Source organism: Parasteatoda tepidariorum, chromosome 2 (assembly GCF_043381705.1).
Source record: "Parasteatoda tepidariorum isolate YZ-2023 chromosome 2, CAS_Ptep_4.0, whole genome shotgun sequence".
Lineage (NCBI taxonomy): Eukaryota > Metazoa > Arthropoda > Arachnida > Araneae > Theridiidae > Parasteatoda > Parasteatoda tepidariorum.
Window position 1 is genome coordinate 38,468,298 of NC_092205.1, and position 20,969 is coordinate 38,489,266.

The 20,969-nt window shown below is 27.0% G+C and overlaps 1 protein-coding gene across 4 annotated transcripts in view; it reads right to left on the minus strand.

The window, feature by feature from the left end:
- Window positions 1–14,114: 14,114 nt before the first annotated feature.
- LOC107438593 (neuroligin-4, X-linked-like) overlaps window positions 14,115–20,969 on the minus strand; it is a 184,390-nt gene continuing 177,535 nt past the window's right edge. The window contains exons 7-8 of one of the 4 annotated variants that reach the window (XM_071177467.1): window positions 19,642–19,997; window positions 14,115–14,863 (exon numbers count right to left, since the gene is read on the minus strand). In XM_071177467.1, the coding sequence (XP_071033568.1) occupies window positions 14,806–14,863; window positions 19,642–19,997 (414 nt within the window). In that variant the 3' untranslated portion in view covers window positions 14,115–14,805. Of the gene's footprint in view, window positions 14,868–19,637; window positions 19,998–20,969 lie in introns of all 4 variants that reach the window. The other 3 variants (XM_071177468.1, XM_043053860.2, XM_071177469.1) reach the window with 3 other exon arrangements.

Consider the following 20,969-nt stretch of genomic DNA (forward strand, 5'->3'; position numbering starts at 1 on the left):
TAAATCTTAACATTTTTAATTTTTTAAAGAGCCACAAAAATAATAAATTCACAAAATTCAATTCAAATCTACTATTTTCTGTCGTCTGAAAATATCTCTCTAAAGTTATATTCAAAGTTTTTTAAAAAGTTAAAATTTTTAATAAAAAATTTAAGACAAAAATTATAGGTTTGCAGGAAGATATGCTACTGGAATCTGATACGTTTATATAGCTATGTTAAAGAATAAAAGTTGACAAGAAAAATGTATTCGATGCATTTATTTTTAAATTTATTTATTTCATCTTTGAAGAGATCTCCGAAAAATGTTCTGGCAGAAGGGGGTCAGCTTGGGGGTGGAAATGAAAAACTGCCAGCAGCAAAAGAAATGCAGGGGTTAAAAGATGTAGTTTATCAGATATATTTTACTTTCTTGACAGCATTTTTTCCCCTTATGTTCTATGTCTTTTTTTTTTCTTCTTCAGTCTTTGTTAACAAAGCATAAGCCAAATATAAATATGTAAGTTTGCGTTATTTTTTTAGAAAACAATGCAAAGTTTTCTTTTTTTAGATAAAGTCATAATATTTTGAAACAGTTTTACAGATAAACTCATTGTATATTTCAACTGTAAATTTCTGAATGTTGAAACTATGTTTATTATTCCGAAGAAAATTCCAAAAAAGATAATTCTGAATGTTTTGTGCATTTTGTTGACATAACAAATATATTGAATGGAATGATCATATTGAATAAGTATATTAAATGTATATACTGAATGTATAAACAAATTTAGCTTTATTCGTAGGTGGCTCATCGTTTAGATTGCGGTAGGTGATGATGCATAGTTTTTTTTTGTAATATAACTCTTTCTTAGAAGTACCAGATATTATGTTATAACAAAAGAATAATGAATGTAAACTATATGTTTTTAGATAATTTAAGAAAAAAAATCTTTTACTGTAGCAATTGTCTTATCGTGCGGTAAAAGAATTTTTTAATATATTTTAATTCAACGCAAAGACCCTGGAGAGAGAAAAATAAGGTATATTTTGTATGTAAATATAGCATAGTCATTAAAATATAAACTGTGGCAGTTGAAATATTCAAAAAAATTCTTAATCTTTTACCTAAATTAATATATACGAGTAAGTGCCAGAATTACAGAAGAATGTTTTTCCGATGGAATAAGTTTGAGTCTACAGAAAACTTAAGATGAATGTCCAACTAAAGAAAATCCAAATAAAAAATATTGTCCAAAGAACAAAAGAAATTTATGTAAAAATAAAGAATGGTTAAGGAATGGAAGCTGAATAAGGAGCATCTACTTTACTTTAATTCAAAACAATAAAAATACTTTAGCAGTAAATGAAAAATTATATAATTTTTTTTTGTTTAAAATACACTAGTGATTAGTCATTTAACAATAAAATTATGGTTGTTAAAATTTCTAAAAAAAGTTAAAATAGCGCAATAATAATAAATAAAGTTAAAATAGCGTGCAAAATCATACATATTTTCCTATAAAATATTTATATGATCATTCTGGACATATATATGTATATATGCTGTCGTTTCTTTTTGATCCTGCATATCGATCTTGAAAAAGTACTTACGAACTTACTTGCCTTGGTACTTGTATTCTCACTTCAAACAATAGTATGCTTGTTTTACGTGATTTTCTTCGTTTTTTATTCATGTTGCTTTAACTTTATTTGGTTTACATGTTTAATAACTTCATTTATTAGCTTTATATGTTTAATATATTTTCCTAAAAAAATTATTTAGAAACACAATTTTTAAAAGTACCATGTCGTAAGAAATTAGGTCAAAATATTAGCATTTATTACACACCATTACTGAAAGAAAATGGTGAACTTATTTTTGAAATTAAAAATTTTCAAACAGATATAAAATACATAGCAAGCACTCCATGCAAATGAATACAAATATAGTTTCAATCTATCGATACAAAATATCTTTAAGTAAAATATCTTTTAAATTGTTTTTTTCCTAGACAATTTTGTTTTAGTTTAAATTTAGTTTTTTTTGTTCTCGAACGGAATCCTTGCGATTTAAAAAACGGTAAAAACTTTGTGTTCTGTTCAAAAAATATAAGTAAGTAAACTCGTTATTTCAAATACGTTTTTAGAGCGGCGCTGCAATAAAAACGTAAAAGGAGGAAAAATAAAGTGAAAGAAAAGAATAGAAAATCCAATTCTCAATCAATGTCCCAAGAGTTAAGCTTGAGTTGAAAACGTGATGTTTTAAAGATTTTTCCCTTTCTTTCGACGTTTTCATTATTTCTTTGAGTTCAGAATGCGACGATTTTATAGTGAGTTTTTGTGCCCATTGATTCTCCTATTGAATTTAATTCAAAATTCTCAAAAGATTCTTCATTTTCCCCCTCTTTAGATGGAAAGTTAATTTCACACCGCTCTAGTCAAAAACGTTTTGCAGCTACTCGATGATAATAAATGAAATAATGATAATTGCTGGAAAAAAGAGATGGTCTGATATGATAATAAAAAAAAATATTTTTTGTATCAGATACATGCTTCCATTTTGTAATAATCTATATCTAGATTTTTAATTTTTCACTGATTTAGTCTGACTACATTTTTTGATCTATAATTTTATTCTTCCACATTATAAGAGATTTTAGAGATTTTTTTATTTTCACCCGCTTCCGATTTAACTTTAATTCCAAACTAACCTAGTCAAAAAAGTTATACAGCTGCTCAATCATCCTAACTTAAATAAGGATAATTGCTTTAAAAAAGAGCTGGTATAGCTTGATAAATTTTTTTTGGTCGTATGAGATACATACATGTTTCCTATTTGTATTAATCTACATTTAGGATTTCTAATTAATTTTTAACCTAACGAGTTTGATGGGTTTTTCTCAGCTATAATTTAATTCTTCTATGCTGCGAAAGATTTTAAAAGATTCTTTATTTTCAAAACAGTTATACAGCTGCTCAATCATACTAAAATGAATAAGGATAATTGCTGGATGAAAGAGGTGGTGTGGCTTGAAAATTTATTTTGGTTGTATGATATACATACATGCTTCCTTTTAGTATTAATCGACAGGTAGGATTTTTAATTAATTTTTAAACTAACTAGTTTGATGAGTTTTTCTATTCTATAATTTAATTCTTCTATGTTGCGGAAGATTTTGAAAGATTCTTTGCTTTCAAAAAAGTTATACAGCTGCTTAATGATAATAATTGGGATAATTTCTGAAGAAAAGGTGTGTTTGATAAAAAAAAATAATAATCGTATCGGATATATACGAGCTACCTTTTTGTAAAAACCTATATCCAATTTTTCTTTAAATTCTTTTACCGACCTTGTCTGATCAGTGATTTATGATCTGTAATTTAAATCTTTTACGTTTTGAAAGATTTTTAAAGATTCTTCATGCTCACCCACTTTCAATGGAAATTTATTTTCACACTATTCTAGTCACTAAGATTACACAGCTGTTCAAAGATAGTAAATAAAATGAGGATTATAATTGCTGATAAAAACACATGGTCTTATTTGATAAGAAAAATATTTATTTGATCGTATCAAATACATGTTGCTTTCTTTGTAAGAATCAACATCTAGAACTTTTTATTTTTTCACCGATCTAGTTTGATAAAGGAATTTTGATCTGTTATTCATTTTTTCCTTATTCCAGAAGAATTTTGAAAGAAGTATATACTCGTACCCACTTCAGCTGATTAACAATAGCAGTTATTGTTCATCAGCAACTTTCAGCTGATTAACATTAATAAATAAATGGAGGATAATTTCTGATAAAAAAGAGATGATGTGATTTAAAAAGAGAGAAAAAAAATGCACGTATTCATTATACCAAACATATGTGTTTCCTTTATATAATTAATTTGTTTTCTATTTGCAATAATAATTTTTTACTGTTCTTTTCTGCATGATAACACAATTTTTCAAGAAAAATAAATAAGCTGACGAAAATAATTCCCTATAGAAAGAGATAGTATAATTTTATAAGAAAATTAAATTATAATAAAATAAGTAAATAAAAAGAAATAAGAAAATTGAAAAATTAAATACTAATCGTATCAGTTACGTCTTTTCTCATGATGTGATAATGCNATGACCCAGCAATTAAAAGGGTTTCTATTTCTTCTATTTAGGTTATTTTTCTATTCATTCCATAAAAGGTTTCTACATATTCTTTTCTTTCTCTCAGTTTTTCTTTAAAATACAGTAATTGGAAAATTGAGATAAGTTTTAAAGATGCTTTTTTTTCTTTCTAATTCTTCTTTTAGACTTGGCAATTTCAGGTTTTTTGCTTATTTATCTTTTTAGTTAGTTTTTTTTTATTTATCTTGAATATTGCTAATGGATAACTATTATAGTTTTTTTCCCCTCATCTCATACCAATAATATGTAATAATGTTTTGTTTAATTTTCAATAATGACTATTATATATATATATATATATATATATTATTTTTATATTCTCCTTCTCAGCCTGAATGGTCAAGTGATTGCTCAAGAAAAATAACTTCACTAAAGAAAATAACTTTTCATACAGTATAGCATGCAATATTGATCGTGTCAATTGTATTAGATGTGTATTTTAAATAATCAAGGCCTTAGAGTTATTTAATTTTCCCATGTTCTAATATGAAGAGTTGTACACTTAGATATGAATCAAAAATTGTTTTTTTGTCGTATCAGATGAGCTTTTTATTTTAATACAATTTACAATTCATTTTACATGAAATGTTCTTCAAGTGCTTAGGGGCAGCAATATCCATAGATTATCGAAAATGTAAAACGAAAGATAAAGAAAATGTCTAGCAAACATAGAAATTACTTCATGTAATATTTCTTCACCTTAAATAAGAATGATTTAACTTAAAATCCTTTTTACTACGCAATTTCAGCTTGAAGATTACCATAACAAGAATTTCATCTGACTGATTTCATTTCGCAGCGTATTTGGGAAATAAAATTTTCTGATATGTAATTCAAAAAAAATATTAGAAAAAAAATTTATTTGAAACAACTTTGGTTTTTCTGACAGCTCACCATTTTTATAAAATGTTAATGCATGCTCACTCTTATAATTGAAGCTGAAAACTTTTTACTTCGGGGTTTTGAAAGCCTTTCAAATACAGAAAATCTAAGAAATATATTTAAACAGAATTAATGTTTGTTCGTCTAATGTTAGCTTATTAAATTTCCTCTAATTTAATGACATGCTTTAATAAAAATATTAAAAGCCTTGTTTAAACGTTATTATAACCATAAATCTTTGAATCCAAATCAAGTTATAAGACTATTATGACATTCAAATTATGAAAAGAAAACAGACGTGAAGGAGAATTTATGTGCTTTCAGTAATAGGTTGTTTATCTTTGAAGATGTTACGTTTTTATCAGAGGAACTAAGAAAAAAAATTATAATCTTGTTAAGTATAATTCCACAGGAAAATAAAACATTTTATGCAGAAAAATTTCTCAACAATGAAGCTCAGTCAGTTTAATTAAGTAGTAAGAATACCCATTCCTACGTCCACTCCTAATAATTCCTAACTGTTTGAAAATTCAATAAAAAGATGTTGCAAGTACGTTTTCAAAGTAAAGCAAAAAAAGTAGATAGCACAATTTTAGAAAGACAAAAAGCCAAAAACGTAAATTGTTAAATTTCCGCTAAACATGTAAGGGCTTTTCCGTTTCAATGTTTTATTACAAAAGTGACGCTCCTATGTTTTTTAATTTTGATTAGACAAAAACAGACAAAATCTTTTCTTTTTTAGCTACTTTGAAAATGTTTGAAAATGCAGTTTTTAATAGTTTTTCTTTCCTTTGTTATTTTATATTTTTCAGTTTCCTGTCGATTAGTTAGTGTTTAGAAGTGTTAGAAAGTGTGTAAAATTTAAATTGGTCATTAAATGATTAAGAAAATACCTATCCTGTCTCATTTAAACAAAGAATTGCAACTTCCATTGCAAACAACCCTAAGGCTCAAGTTAAAATATAAGCCAGTTGAAAATGGTCAAAAATTCGATAGATTATAAAATCTCTTTGATACCAAATTTTTCTTATAGTGCTCAAGAAACTGATCAGATTTGAATTCAAATTCGGCACAAAGCTCCAGTTGCAAAAGCTAACTAGTCAAAAAGTTATTAGAATTTTACTTGATGATAATTTATGAATAGAGATAATGCAACAGTGAATTCCATTTCTATCAATCAGAAAAAGTTTGAAACTTGTTTTGACATCTAGCACAGTAAAATTTTTGTCCTCTAACTCAGAGGTTCTCAATTTATTTTGGATATGGAACTCAACAGGATTGAGCTTCTTTTGATGGAAACCCAAATGTAATAACTCTAAATATCCTTATTAACCAGAATTATGGATGTTTTTACTAGAGATGTCATTACAGTACTGTAATTTTACCAGAATTATCTTCTCCGTGTCATTAAAAAACGTATTAGCTCTTGAAACCCCTATGATCTTTCATCGGAATTCTTTAGTTAGACAGTACAAATTTTGTTAACTACTTCTTTAACTAACCTTAACGAAATAAGTATTTTGACCGACGATTCTGCATTTTTGGCCATAATATTTCAAAAAATCTGCATGTAGTTATCGGAAAACTACATGAACCAACCATCACGGAGTTCCACTTAATTTTTGAGTGCTCCGTCCAGTCTTTTTTTTTTCTTTCCTCCAAGCCCTGAGCATGTACCTAGGTTATGAAAAACCCTTAACCATATAGCCCAGGACTTGGCCACTGGTCCAGCTCCACTCCATCCTAATAACATGATATTTAAAAAAAATAATAAATAAGTAAATAATTAAAAAGAAAAGATTTTACTGAAAGTGGGGAATTTAAGAAGAAATAAGACAAAAAAATATTACGCATGTGAAATGGGAAATTATTAAAATTTTAATAGATAGAAAAAAAGTTCATTACTGTTATTAATATTTTGGTTAAAGTATTGTTTGTAAAAGTTTTCTGCCAACTTTCTTAATTTGTCGGGCTAGGTTGACGACTATGCCAGGAGACAGAGTAGAAACAACTAGTGAGATAATGTTCAGGCGAACCTTGTTGGCCGCAGGTGCAAAGATCAGTATCTGTTATATGCAGGCAATTAAAGAAGGTTGGAAATGGTCCGTGACCCGTCAAGAACCAGATGACTTGTTTTGAAGGAATTGTTTTGAAAAAAGTAACATTGTTAATAATTTTGAATAGACGTCTGCCTCTGTCTGAATTATTAAATTGAAATTGCCATTTTGTTAGAAGAGAATCTTTAATACTTCGTTTAAGATATGATACTGGAAGTGGGTATACGCTCTGTCTAGTCTGGAAGATGTTGGAGTTTATGTTTGGCGATGAATTCAATTTTTCAAATCTACTTTTATGGCCCAGAAAATAACTCGAATTTTCATTGTCATTGAGCCTGGGATAACAATTAAATTTTGATACCTGGCTATCTGTTTGACACTGAGCTATTTTTCGAAAATGTATGTCTGCCGGTTTGATCATCCCTTACGAGAAATAAGTTTTGCAACTAAATTTCCCAAAGCAATACTAAATACTACGTTTGCATATCACATTTTGTATTGATTCCCTACAGCTTGACTATTATAAGTTTTAATGAACTTTGTCTACTTTTTCTGTAACTGCAATATACGTGTGGGGATAAAACATTCAAATGTTCGTTTTTTGTCTATTATAAAATTAGATTTACGTTGTTTACTCGTTCTTACTTTATTAAAAGGTATATTCCAAAAACAATCTCTAATGGCTGTTGAATAGTTATTTTTTTATAAGTTTTGGTAAACTCGAAATTGCGAACCTTCTGTTGAATTGCAATGACTTTTCTATCATGTAGCAAGTAATAAAAAAGCTTTAATCAAAAATAAGCTTTTATCAGCTTATCCCTGATAGTATAAGAGAACAAAGCATCAAATGTAAAATGCGTCACATTCTTTCATTTATAGTTATTTGTCTTTATCTCGTAATGCATTTTCTTTAGGAGAATAAATTTCATCTTTAAGAATTTAAATTCGCAAATAGAAAAAGAAAATATATTTTAAATCCCTTTATTTTTCAAAACTGATATAAGTATAATAATAAAACAGATATTAACAGTTATACATTGTTTATACACCATAATGAGGGAAATAAATGCATGCACCATTGTCAATAATACAGCACAGCAAATTCAATTAACTATTTTAATAAAGAAAACGTTGCAGGTATTTGAAGTAAATTGCTTTTGTTCTTTTTTTTAGTCACAACGTAAATAAATTCTAAGATATGTTAATATATAATAAGTAATATTTTTTTTCTTTCCATATAAAATACAGATAAGCTCATTGTAAATGTGCAGGAATTTCATTTAACTGAAAGAAACAATTTTTTTCAATAAAGTATGAAAAAATAGATAGGTTAAACACAATTAGATTAGATAACTAATTATTCAAGCAGATATTATGTAATAAGCATTACAGGAAGAGATGTTTTAGCACATGATTTTTTTAAACAAATCATGCGTTATAACTATAACTCAAATTTCCCACTCTATCAACGTTAAAACTAATTAACAGGTAATATACTGTTTATCTTGAAAAATGTCATTTAAGCACAAAGGTTTGATAAATAAACTGTTTTATATTTAATTTATATTACATTTAATCTCATGCAAAAGATTTTTGTCTTTGCCTTCAAAATATGAAAAGAAGTAAAATTACAAATTTCATTTTTAAAGAAAATATATTGTATTCATTTTACAATTATACATACTTTTAATTCGTGCGATTACATATATTTTATAAGCATTAAATATTTTAAATAGTTTTTTTGTTTTAATACCAACACATTGTACAAAAAAATATATGAATGAAATATTTTATAATTTATAGAACCCGCTTTAGTTTTTATTTAAAATGTTTTCAATTGAAAATGAAGTTAACTTACTTAAACTAAGCTATTTTTCAAGACTGACCATAAGACCGAAGTAGTCAAAATTTTCCACAATATGATAAAAATCGAATAAACTGATGGTAATTAAGATTTAGAATATAAATAAAGTTTAAGTGTATTTAAACTTTATTCTTAAGAGTTGATTATTATCATAAAAATTAAGTTGTATTTATTAGAGATTATGATGAGCTTATGATATTATAATAAATTTGAACGAAATGAGACATCTTAGAAGACTGCTTCACTTAGTTTTTTTTATTATTAAATCCAAATACTATGCCATTTTATTGTTAAAAAAATATTATTATAAATAAACCATATTTATTGCGCATTATTTTATACATGCTTTTGTTTTTTTCTTTAATTTCTAAATAAGAGATATTTTTATTTTGCTAAAACATTTTTAAGGAGTTTCTACAACGCTATAAATAAATTATCAAGTAAATAATATAATTCATAAATAAATTATCAAGTTGCATTGAAAGAGTGCTTGATTTAAATTTCTTAAAGAAAAAAAAACAAAAAAAAAGAAACTGACTTGGGCTACACATTTAAACAAAACATTTAAATTTTATTTATAAAAAACTAAATGTTATAACAAGTTTTAGTAATTATCAATACAATTCAACATGTTTTAGGTCTAATATCTTATTTTTTTTAAAAAAATTTACTAATTTTTTAGTGATGGATTTAAGATTCTCAATAATAGAAACTATGATTTCGAACATTGATATATTTTTACTTGATTTGATTTTAAAAATATTTAAGAGAAATATTCTCAATATATTTGATAAACGTTGTAAGTGAACTTGATGGTTTGAAGGAGAGCTTGATTAAATTTTTGTATTAAGATTCATCTTTGCAAATGCTTTATATTAAGATTCATCGATCTAAATGAATTAATTGTCTTTTATTAATGTACCAAGACAGACAAAGAAAAGTTTTAAATGTTTTATTTTGCCAAATTTTTAATATTTCTTTAATCATTAAAGGATATTAAATTTAATTAATACATTTAAGTTTTTCAGTCAGTATTTATGAAAACTGCATGTCATCATTAAGTGCTTTATTTTAATAAAAAATATTTAACACACTGAGAAAAAAGTATGACTAAAAAAAACCCAAATATGGTAAAAAAGAACGTGTTCATAGCTCTATGGGAGCACTAAAAAGCTTGGTAATTTTTACCGAAGCGATTCAATAATGATTTTGGTAAAATTTGCAATAAAATAGGGTTTTAAAATATGTGATAAAATTTGATCTTTGTTTTTAAAAATGGTAATTTTATCACGTTATGTTAGAGCTCGGCATAAAAAAATTATTTCGCTTAATTTACTTTTTAGTTTTGCATTTTTTACTAAATATGCGGTAATAAAAGCTATAATTCTGAAAGCCAGAATACCCGATAAACGGATACCTGATCGACGAATAAAGTGGCAAATGAATGGTTTAAATATTTATTTAATATAAGATTAAATATTTTGCTTTTTTGTACCTGAATTATAGTTTTTTGTTTACCATAAATATAAATTTAGAGTAGAGATAATTTTAGCACTTTTTTTTATCAGTGCAGTATTTGCTTTTACATTAATATCATTTAATATGCCTTTACTGTAATATCATATGCTTTTACCTTATTCTCCTTTTATAATCATTTCAATTTTAAAAAGAAACAAAAATAATATTTAAATTTCTATTTAAATGAACATTTTTTTTAAAGAAAAAGCTAGCAGCTTTTAAATTCGACGACAACAAGCAGTAACGATATGTTTCTGGAATGTGCAGCAGCAAAAAATAACTTTTTCAGTAAAATGATTTAAAAAGTATTGATTCCTTCCCTTTTGAGAAATAATACTAGTTGAAAGGCTTGCAGCAATAGAAGCAAATTTTCACATTTAATTCTTGAATTATCCAGGACATTCGTTTGTTAATAGAAAAATGATATAGCTATGCGACCATTTTTGTCTTAAACATTTCAGCGTCATGTAGAAAAATTATCTTGCTAACAATAAAAATCAGCTTAACTTTGTCTAATATTTTCACTTTTGTTACATTTTGCAATATTATAAATTTTTCCATAAACTAACGCCAACCTATTGTTTTTCTATTTTCAATTCTATAAATATCCCATTTCATAACCTTAGTTTTGAAAAATGAAAATCTAGTTCCAAAAGCATTTTAACTATAAACAACCATAGTTAAAAATACTTTATAAAATGTTTTATTTCTTAAAATTTTATATATAGTGAAAAACTGACTTGACAAATCAAGAATATGCATTTGACTATATATGATCAACTATATATTTCCAACTATATATGATTGATCATATAAAGGATGCATGCTTTTAATGAATTGTATTTACTGCAAACGTTCATATGAATTAAGGAAAGGAAATTTGAGAGCAATTAGATGCTTTTTATTCTAAAATTTCATTTTTTTCAAACATTTTTTATCAGTAATTTTGACAAACTGTTAACTTATGTGTAAGATAAGGTGGTGTAGTAGTATTTCAAAATGGTATAAGACATGAATCTCATGGAGTATTTTCTTCCTTAAAAGTGAGAAAACTGGATATGAGTTTACTATGTTTTGTTTTAAAAAATTTAATAAATCAGATTTTGATTTGTTTTAAATTAATTTAATAAATCAGATTTTTAAAGAACGATAAAAGGTTGCTTTTCCGCCAATCATTTGAGTAGAAAATGATCATTGTGATAAACTGTGAAAGCTAGTTGAACTATGTACACTGTAAAAATTCCAACTTAAATTACTGTAAAACGTACCGGTTATCAGGGNTTTTTCATCCCTTTAAGGGATTTCTTATTTTATTGATGAAGTGGCCACTATAGAAATCTTAAGTTATGATTAATAAAACCTAAATTTACATTCAATGATTTGTACATCATTTCCTGGAAACGTTATTGTTTTTATTCATTCAATATTGGCCAAAATGAACATTCATATATACCACTATCAAATACGGCTAATGAAGGAAGCAGCAAAGCTTTTCATCATTACATAACCTTAGTTTTGAAAAAGGAAAATCTAGTTCCAAAAGCATTTTAACTATAAACAACCATAGTTAAAAATACTTTGCAAAATGTTTTACTTCTTAAAATGTTATATATAGAGAAAAACTGCCTTGACAAATCAAGAATATGCATTTGACTATATATGATCAACAATATATTTCTAACTATATATGATCGATCATATAAAGGATGCATGCTTCTAATGAATTGTATTTACTGCAAACGTTCGTATGAGTTAAGGAAAGCAATTAGATTTTTTTTTATTCTAAAATTTCATTTTTTTCAAACATTTTTTATCAGTAATTTTGACTGTTAACTTATGTGTAATATAAGGTGGGGTAGTAGTATTTCAAAATGGTATAAAACATGAATCTCATGGAGTATTTTCGTCCTTAAAAGTGAGAAAACTACATATGAGTTTACTATGTTTTGTTTTAAAACAATTTAATAAATCAGATTTTGATTTGTTTTAAATTAATTTAATAAATCAGATTCTCAAAGAAAGATAAAAGGTTGCTTTTCCGCCAATCATTTGAGTAGAAAATGATCATTGTGATAAACTGTGAAAGCTAGTTGAACTATGTACACTGTAAAAATTCCAACTTAAATTGCTGTAAAACGTACCGGTTATCTGGGTGCCAGTACTTATTATTGTTAAATCCATTTTTACCGTAAAGTATTGAAGAACAAAAAAATCAGATATACCGACATTTTCAGAGTAATTATAAAGTGATTTTGCAATGCTGTAAAATCACTGTACTTAAGCAAACATTACTGTAAAATATACGGTATAAAATTTTACGGTAAAAATGATATTTAAGGATAATGCATCTTGAGTTCTGGTACTTTTTACCGTAAGTAGAAAGCGAATTTTTACAGTTAACTTGAATACGGGTAGGGAGAACTGTATTTTTAGTTATGTTCCAGTCCAACTATTAGTATTTAAAGTTCATTCCCTTCCCTGAAATAAGCCCTAGCAGCCACATTGATTTAACTCAGGGGGCGGTGTCTAAGGAGAGCTAAACTTAAACAGTGCTTTCTTAACAAGTGATATATTGTTTCCTGTATTTTTACGCTAAACCAAATGAGAAAAAAATGGAAGTCAGTAGAATTAATAGTTTGAAAAGTTTCTTTATGCATGAAAGATACAAGTTTGTACTCATATGTGTGTATGTGGCTAACGTAGTTGCAGAGGTAAACAATTTATTCAATCATAAGTACTTTTTTAAACTTATTGAATGAGATAAAATGGAATTTGATTGACAGTTTAGTTAAGAAATTATATGAGCTAAAAAAGTTTCATGTATGAAAGTAGAAAAAAGATACAATTTATGTATGTAAACTTATTTATGTGTCTGTATAAACAAGTGGTAGCATTGCTGTTCATTGATTTGTTTTGCAAATCCAAAGACTTCAAAACTAAGTGAAAAGAACGAAGAGTTAAAAAGTTGTAAGTGATTTATGCGCAAGAGAGAATAAGTCAAAAATCTTGATTTTAATTTATTGAATACACAGAACATCAGGTATTTCGCTTGTCTACATGGAGTGAAGCTTAAATAGGTATAAGTTACTTTACACGAACCTTTGCAACTATTGACCTATTTTTATTATCGTCTTAGAATCGATTTTATTCGATAGAAGTCTAGATAGCAATGTTAAAGTTTTTTCTCCTTTAGCTCCGTCAGTACTCAGTAAATTCAAAATGGCTGTTAAAACTCTCCACAGAGAAGGAGTAAACTTCAAATTTCAGTTTTGATATCAAATGGGCTGAAATCAAAGCTTTTAAAACGGTACCTATTTTGCATCCAATTTATCCTGCATTGAACTCTTTTCTGTAACATAAAGACGGCCCAGTTTACAATCATGCAAACTAAGATTTGAAATTGGAATAAAATAAGTCTTATAGACCCCATAATAAGTCTTATAGATCCTTTTTATTTTTGAAAAATAGTTAATTTGAATTCTAATTGATTCCTCATTGTTGCTATGCTTTCAATTTTTGTATATAGAATTTTTTTAACACAAAATTGCATGGGATGTTTTAACAATTTTTTAATTAAACATTTTAAATCTTAACATGCAACGGGAAGGTAGTTTTTTTCGCAATTAAAATATCTAGACTATATGATAAACGATTTTATTAAATACAATAACTTTAATTCATTTTTATTAACTTCATTCTTCAACAATAAACGATCCCATCAGTTCAGTCAAGATTTTTGTAGATCATACAAAAGATTATTGTATTGTAATAAATTAATTAACGTAAGTGAAAAAAAATTTAGAATAAACATGTATAAATAAAAAACATGTTGGAAATATTTATAAATTTAAAAAAAATGAATAATTTTAAAATAACACGCAAAAATTAAAAGAAAAACAAATGGAGATACAGTTAAACATTTTAATTGTGTGCTTTAGTGAGCCCTTTTCTTTGGGAGTGTGCGAATCAGCATATGATTTTACGGTCCACCAATAATGTACTGTTCATGAAGATAAAACAAGAATTATATATACTGACGCACAAATATCAAAGCACATATAACAAAAAAGTTTTCCTGTTGGTCATTGATCATCTCACGTAGAGAAACGCCATTTAATGGATAGTTTCATAGAACTTTGGACAGCTGTGATTCTGTGAAATCTCGTCTCTTCATCATGACATCGGGAAGGACGGATGAAATATCTTTGCTGGACCCAAAGTCTTGCCTGTTATAGAGCAGGATTCATTCGCCTGCAGGCAATGAATTTTTTTTTATTCCTGCACGACTAGTGGTCATCCACGTCTTGTCGAGGAATGTGTAGAAGTTGTTCAGCGAAACACAGATGTTTCCATCCTATACGGTCGTTTCTCCACGGGGTGTCTTGAGCTGACTGACGAAAAGGGGCTATGTGAGTTATTTTATGATGGAAATACATGCAACATTAAAAATGAAATCACATTAAATAATTTAAATTTGATGAGCTTGTAAAATAACTCTAATTATGAAGTAATTATAATTCCTATTATAGCAGTTTACTGGCGTATATTATAAATGTATAGGGCAATGCGAGTTATTTTATGATGGAAATACATGTAACATTAGGAATAAAATCACATTAAATAATTAAAATTTGATGAGGTTGTAAAATAACTCTAAAAATGAAGTAATTATAACTCCTATTATGGCAATTCACTGGCGCACATTATAAATGTATGGGGCAATGTGAATTATTTTATGATGGAAGTACATATAACATTAAGAAACAAATCACACTAAAATAAATCAAACTTTAATGAGCTTGTAAAGCAAGCTAATCCTGTAGTAATTAGAATTCTAATTATAATAGCTTGATGGGGCGCATAATATAAATAAAAGGGGACAATGTGAGTTATTTTATGATGCAAGTACATGTAACATTAAGAATAAAATCACATTGAAAATTGAAATTCAATGAGCTTGCAAAATAACTCTAATTATGAAGTAATTATAACTCCTATTATAGCAGTTTACTGGCATATACTATAAATGTCTGTATGGGGCAATGTGAATTATTTTATGATGGAAGTACATATAACATTAAGAAACAAATCACGCTAAAATAAATCAAGATTTAATGAGCTTATAAAACAAGCTAATCCTGAAGTAATTAGAATTCCAATTATAATAGCTTTCTTTAGTATAATATAAATAAAAGGGGACAATGTGAGTTATTTTATGATGGAAGTACATATAACATAGGGGTGCAAATCACAAATCACATTGAAATAAATAAAATTCATTCATCTTGTAAAACAATGCTAATTCGGAAGTAATTTGAAATTTTATTATAGCAGTTTACTGCATAAAATAAGGATATAAAGGACAGTGTAAGTTATTTTATGATGGAAGCACAGATAACATTAGGAATAAAATCACATTGAAATAATTAAAATGAGCTTATAAAGCAACGCTACTTCTAATGTGATTAGAACTGTTATTATGGTAGTTTATTGGCTTATAATATGAATATAAGGAGATATATGAGTTATTTTATGATGGAAGAACAAATAACATAAAGGAACCAATCGCATCAAAATGATTAAAATTTGATGAGCTTGTAAAACAACAAGAAATCTCAAGTAATTAGTACTCTTCCTGGTGTAGAATATAAAAATTAATAAGACACTGAGCGCAATTTTTGCAGTCGTTCACCCTCCCCGATGATCGCTTCGCAATAATTTTTGTTTCTTAGCATAAAACAAAAATTATTGCGAAGCATTTTTTTTCTTAGCATGAATGTTTTTTACGAAGGTTGCAATTATTCACTTAACATATAACTACAAAAAATAATTTTGTTTGCTAATGCTTGTGCCCGCACTTTTCAAGTTCAAATAATTCCTATATAATTCTATTAGATCTATTAGTGAACATGAGTACTTTTCGCAAGTAATATTTTTTTCAGTAACATTTTAAATTTGAAGTATATTGTTATAACAAATTTAAACAGTTTAATTCCGTAATTTAATATTTCTGCTACCAAGCGGATGAATATATTAAATGCTATTTTTGAGTGCATCAAATTGTGCATTAAGCTCAAAGTTAAGTTCTAAATCATTTCGTGAACCTCTTTAACTGTAATTTATAATAGTATGTTAAAGTAATTTGCACAAAAAATAATAATTGCAAAATAGTTAATAAGATTAAACACCGAATTAAATAATTTTATCTTAAATTGTATCTTAAAATTATTTTACAATAAAAAATAGTTCTTAGCTTTAAACCTTTAACTTAGAAAACAATAAAAAAAACGTAATAATAACAGTATAAATAATATTAAATTTTAGATGCAGAAATATTTGTAGGAAAACTTGCGAACTTTTATGTTTTTTATTAATTTTATACTGATGGACAAATTTCGAAAACAATAAGAAAATCAATGTGGAAACATTAGATCCCACAGTACGATTTCCCGGCATATAAAAATGCTCCAACAGCAATTAGAAACTGGATTAAATCATTGTTTTTTTATGTTACACAGATCAATATTTTTATTTTAATAAAAGCATATGCAAAAAATTCACTTTCTGAATTTTACTGATTAATATTATATATATGACAAATTCAAATTAATACGTAGCTAAAAATTAATAAAATGAAAACTAATTTTTTCATTAACTTTTTGTTTCAGAAAATTTAGTTAATATTATTGGCTTTCAGTTATATATCATGTTTGTTTTGATGCTGTTTTACTTTTTACCTCATTCAAGTCAAATGTACTTATTTATGTTTGTGTTTCGAATGAATTAATTTGTATAAAAAAAATTCAAAATATTCATCAAAATATATTATCAAAAAATTATATTTTAGAATTCTTTAAAGTGTAACGACGAAATCATATATTTTGGCATCCACAAACACATTATTATGCAGCATTTAAAATGTTTGCATTAATTTTATTCCTCAAAATAAAATTGTGCTGCTTGCATGAGACCAAAATTCAATTACAACTATGGATGTATGTAATAAATTTAACAAATTTTCCTGCTAAGTTATATAATACAAAAAACCTTTATAATAAATTCCGCTTATGAAATTAAGTTTATTGCTGAAATAATATATTTAAAAAAATAAATATTTATGTCCAATTTCACTTATCTGGAGATCCCTGGTACTTAAACTTGGAGACTAAACATAAACACTTTTTTTTCAAAATTTTATCAGCATGTTATTTTAGTAATTTGATTAATTCTACTCTCAAGGGAAAGTACTTAAAAGAAAATTTGATAAAATAAACACCATTGCTTCGATGAAGAAGAAAAAAGATAAAGTTTAGAAAAATACCGCACAAAATTGACTTCAAGAAAAGCTTGTTTTGAAAAGCCATCTTCCTAACAGATGATCACATGTCAAAACTTTTTCACCTGCTATATCGCTTCTTTTTATGGATGAAATCCAATTACTATTTTTTCAGATTTATTTTATTTCCTTACTTCGTATGCCTCCTTTTTAGTTTTATAAGATCGATAGTATATCTAGGCCGAGGCTTGCATATAGATCCTCGTGGATTTGTTATCTCCAAATATTGCTAGACCATAAGCCTAGATGGATCTCCCAAACAAGATGGGGCTTATTTTGTTTTTGATATTATCTATACTTCATTTTTTACTAAAAGTTATTCTCTTCTTCATACACTTGTGCTCTCAACATTTGTTATCAGGAAGCTTCACACTTTAAATTTATTTTCCATGCTAAATTTGATAATCATCAATAACTCACATTTAAGATTAAGTTTCTCTTTAGAAAGGTATTCGATACTTTTTATTTTAAATTCGACTTAAAATGTTGCTTTTAGAATTTGGATTATGCAGACTGCTTAAAATTGCAAAAGTCTGCCTCTTTGATTGGATAATTGAAATGAACGGAACAGTGATTATTACACAGTGAGAAATTCCGGATCAAATTACGATATAAAATACAGATCCTTTGGGTGCATCATCTATAAAATCCATTTTGCTGTAAAATTTATTTAATTAGAGTGATTTTACGGTAATCATTGCTGTAAAATTTACGATATATCAGTTTTTTTATCTTTACTTTTATTAGAGATATAAAAAGTAGCGGCACCTTGTACTTTTTACTATAATTTGATTCACTATTTTCTGCAGTGCACTTACTAAGTTTTATTTTCATCTCATTGGGCAGAAAGCTTATTATTTCTTGGAAAGAACTTTCACACTTCGAATTGATCTCATATAATAAAATTGATAGTCCGAAATAAAAGTTTAGAAATACTGTTACTATAAGTCATTTTAATATCACTCAATACTTTACATATGGGAATCGAACTAGCCTAAGCTCAATAACGGGTAATATTTTTTTTATCACGCAACATATATTTTGCTTTACATGTTTGCTATATGATTTATAATAGCAGAAAAATATTTTAGTTGTGGAGTAGTCAAGTTATGATGTTTGACTTTAGCACATACGAAAAAATAAACAGTATAGCTGCTATAAAATGTTTTGCGAAGTTAAATTATATACACTTTAATTATTTTTATATACCTTGTTTTATACCTTGATACGACTTGTAGATATCATTGGTTTCTTTTAATTTTATTATAGATATTAACTGATATTTTTACCTACTTTGTATATACAATATTAGTTTGTCAACTACTTTACTTGGATTTTAAACGGAATAATACTTTTTTTAAAGAAGAGATAAAATTTATCTGGCAATTTGTTTGAAATATTTAGAAATCATTCAAGCTTTTTCATAATCAACACCTTTGAAATTTATTTTAAAAATATACACATTAAGTTTTGCAAATTAATATTTAACGAAGGAAGAAAACAAAAAAGCCGTCAACTCTTAGAAATGGGGAGCAAAAAACGTCAAACACTGCTTGATTGAAGATAAAACGAGTTACCCCAATTATCATCCCGTAAAAAAATAGTTCAAATCTTTTTACCCCGGCTTCTTCACTAGTTATAAAGCAATTTTGATTGGGATTTTTTTAAACTAAAATATTAATTTTCGTTTTCTAATTTCGCATTTCAGAAAAAGATTCTGAACTCAGTATGTTAAGGTCAGTCATTGCGAAACACCATGCATATTTATGAAGTATGCTACTTTTTTGTTAACTTAAGCATCTTACTAGAAAATTCGTCCACGTACTCACACAGAGATCTCCTGATTGGGCGGAGACCATAGATGACTCATCATTCGAACTTCACTCTGATTTTGTGGCAATAATGGTTGTGCCTCTGGTGTGCTCTGTGGATCCGTTTTTGGTGTGTTAGTGACTGATGGTGCAGCCATTACTGCGATTCCCTGATGATGTTTTGGTGGTAGAGAATTTAAGTAGTGGGCTGGATTCATACCAGGGTATGTAAAATCTTGAACTTGTAAATATTGTCCCGCTGGAGACGGTGGTGGAGCTCTCATCGGATGTTGCTTTGTGGTGACGCTTTGAGTTAGAGTGGAGGGTTCAGGAGGACCACCTAGCTCGATCCTGTTTGCAAGCTGTTGCTGCTGCTGTAACATTTCAAGAAATGATTTCTTAGACATACTTTGAAATACAAACTAAATACTTTTTCAAAGTTTAATTAAAAATTTTCCTTTATTTTCAAAACACATGTTGAATCTCAAAAAAGTTAAAGTGAGATACAGAAATGTGTGAATTTTGGAATTTAATTCTTCCTACGTTTTGCAAGCAATAAATTACTTTTAAAATAAGAAGAAGAAAAACTTTATTTTATAGTTTGGGAAATTGCTAAAAATTATCGTACACCAAGAGAACATATTATTATTGAAAAAGGTTTTGGTGCATATAATGTAGTTTGCGAAAAATAATTATACATTTATCAATGACACTGCTTCCAAAATATTTAATATTAATATTTGCTTACTTTGGACTTGTTACAACCCCTGCATTAATCTTTGAAAGTGCTTTGTATTCACAATAGAAGCACTGAAAATCACTTTCATGCTAATTATTTACAATTTTGGAATTCTCTCGTTACATTTTAACATGCAGGTATGGCACGTGTGTTCATATTGATATTTTTCACAATTGTCTTCTGTTGTAAATTTCAATTCTTCAACACGGTGAAAAACAATTGTGACAAAATTACCGTACTGAACGGTACATTTCTGATAAAAAGCAACATAATTCCGATTACTGAAACTAAAATATACATTATATAAACCGTTGATTTGATGTTCTTCCCATTAATATGATAACTGTTTATCGGAAATTATTGTTTTTAAAATTATAATTCTTATTACCACATATTTAGCAAAAAATACACAGTAGAAAATTTATATTTAACCGAATAAATGGATTTAATGTCATGCTCTCAGGTATCTTGATAAATTTACCAAATTTTACCGCATTTTCCAAATTTTTTCCCACATTATAAAACACCTTATTTTATTGTAAAGTTTATCTAACTCATGACCAAAGTACTTCGGTACTTTTTGGTGCTCTAATAATGCCAGAAGAAC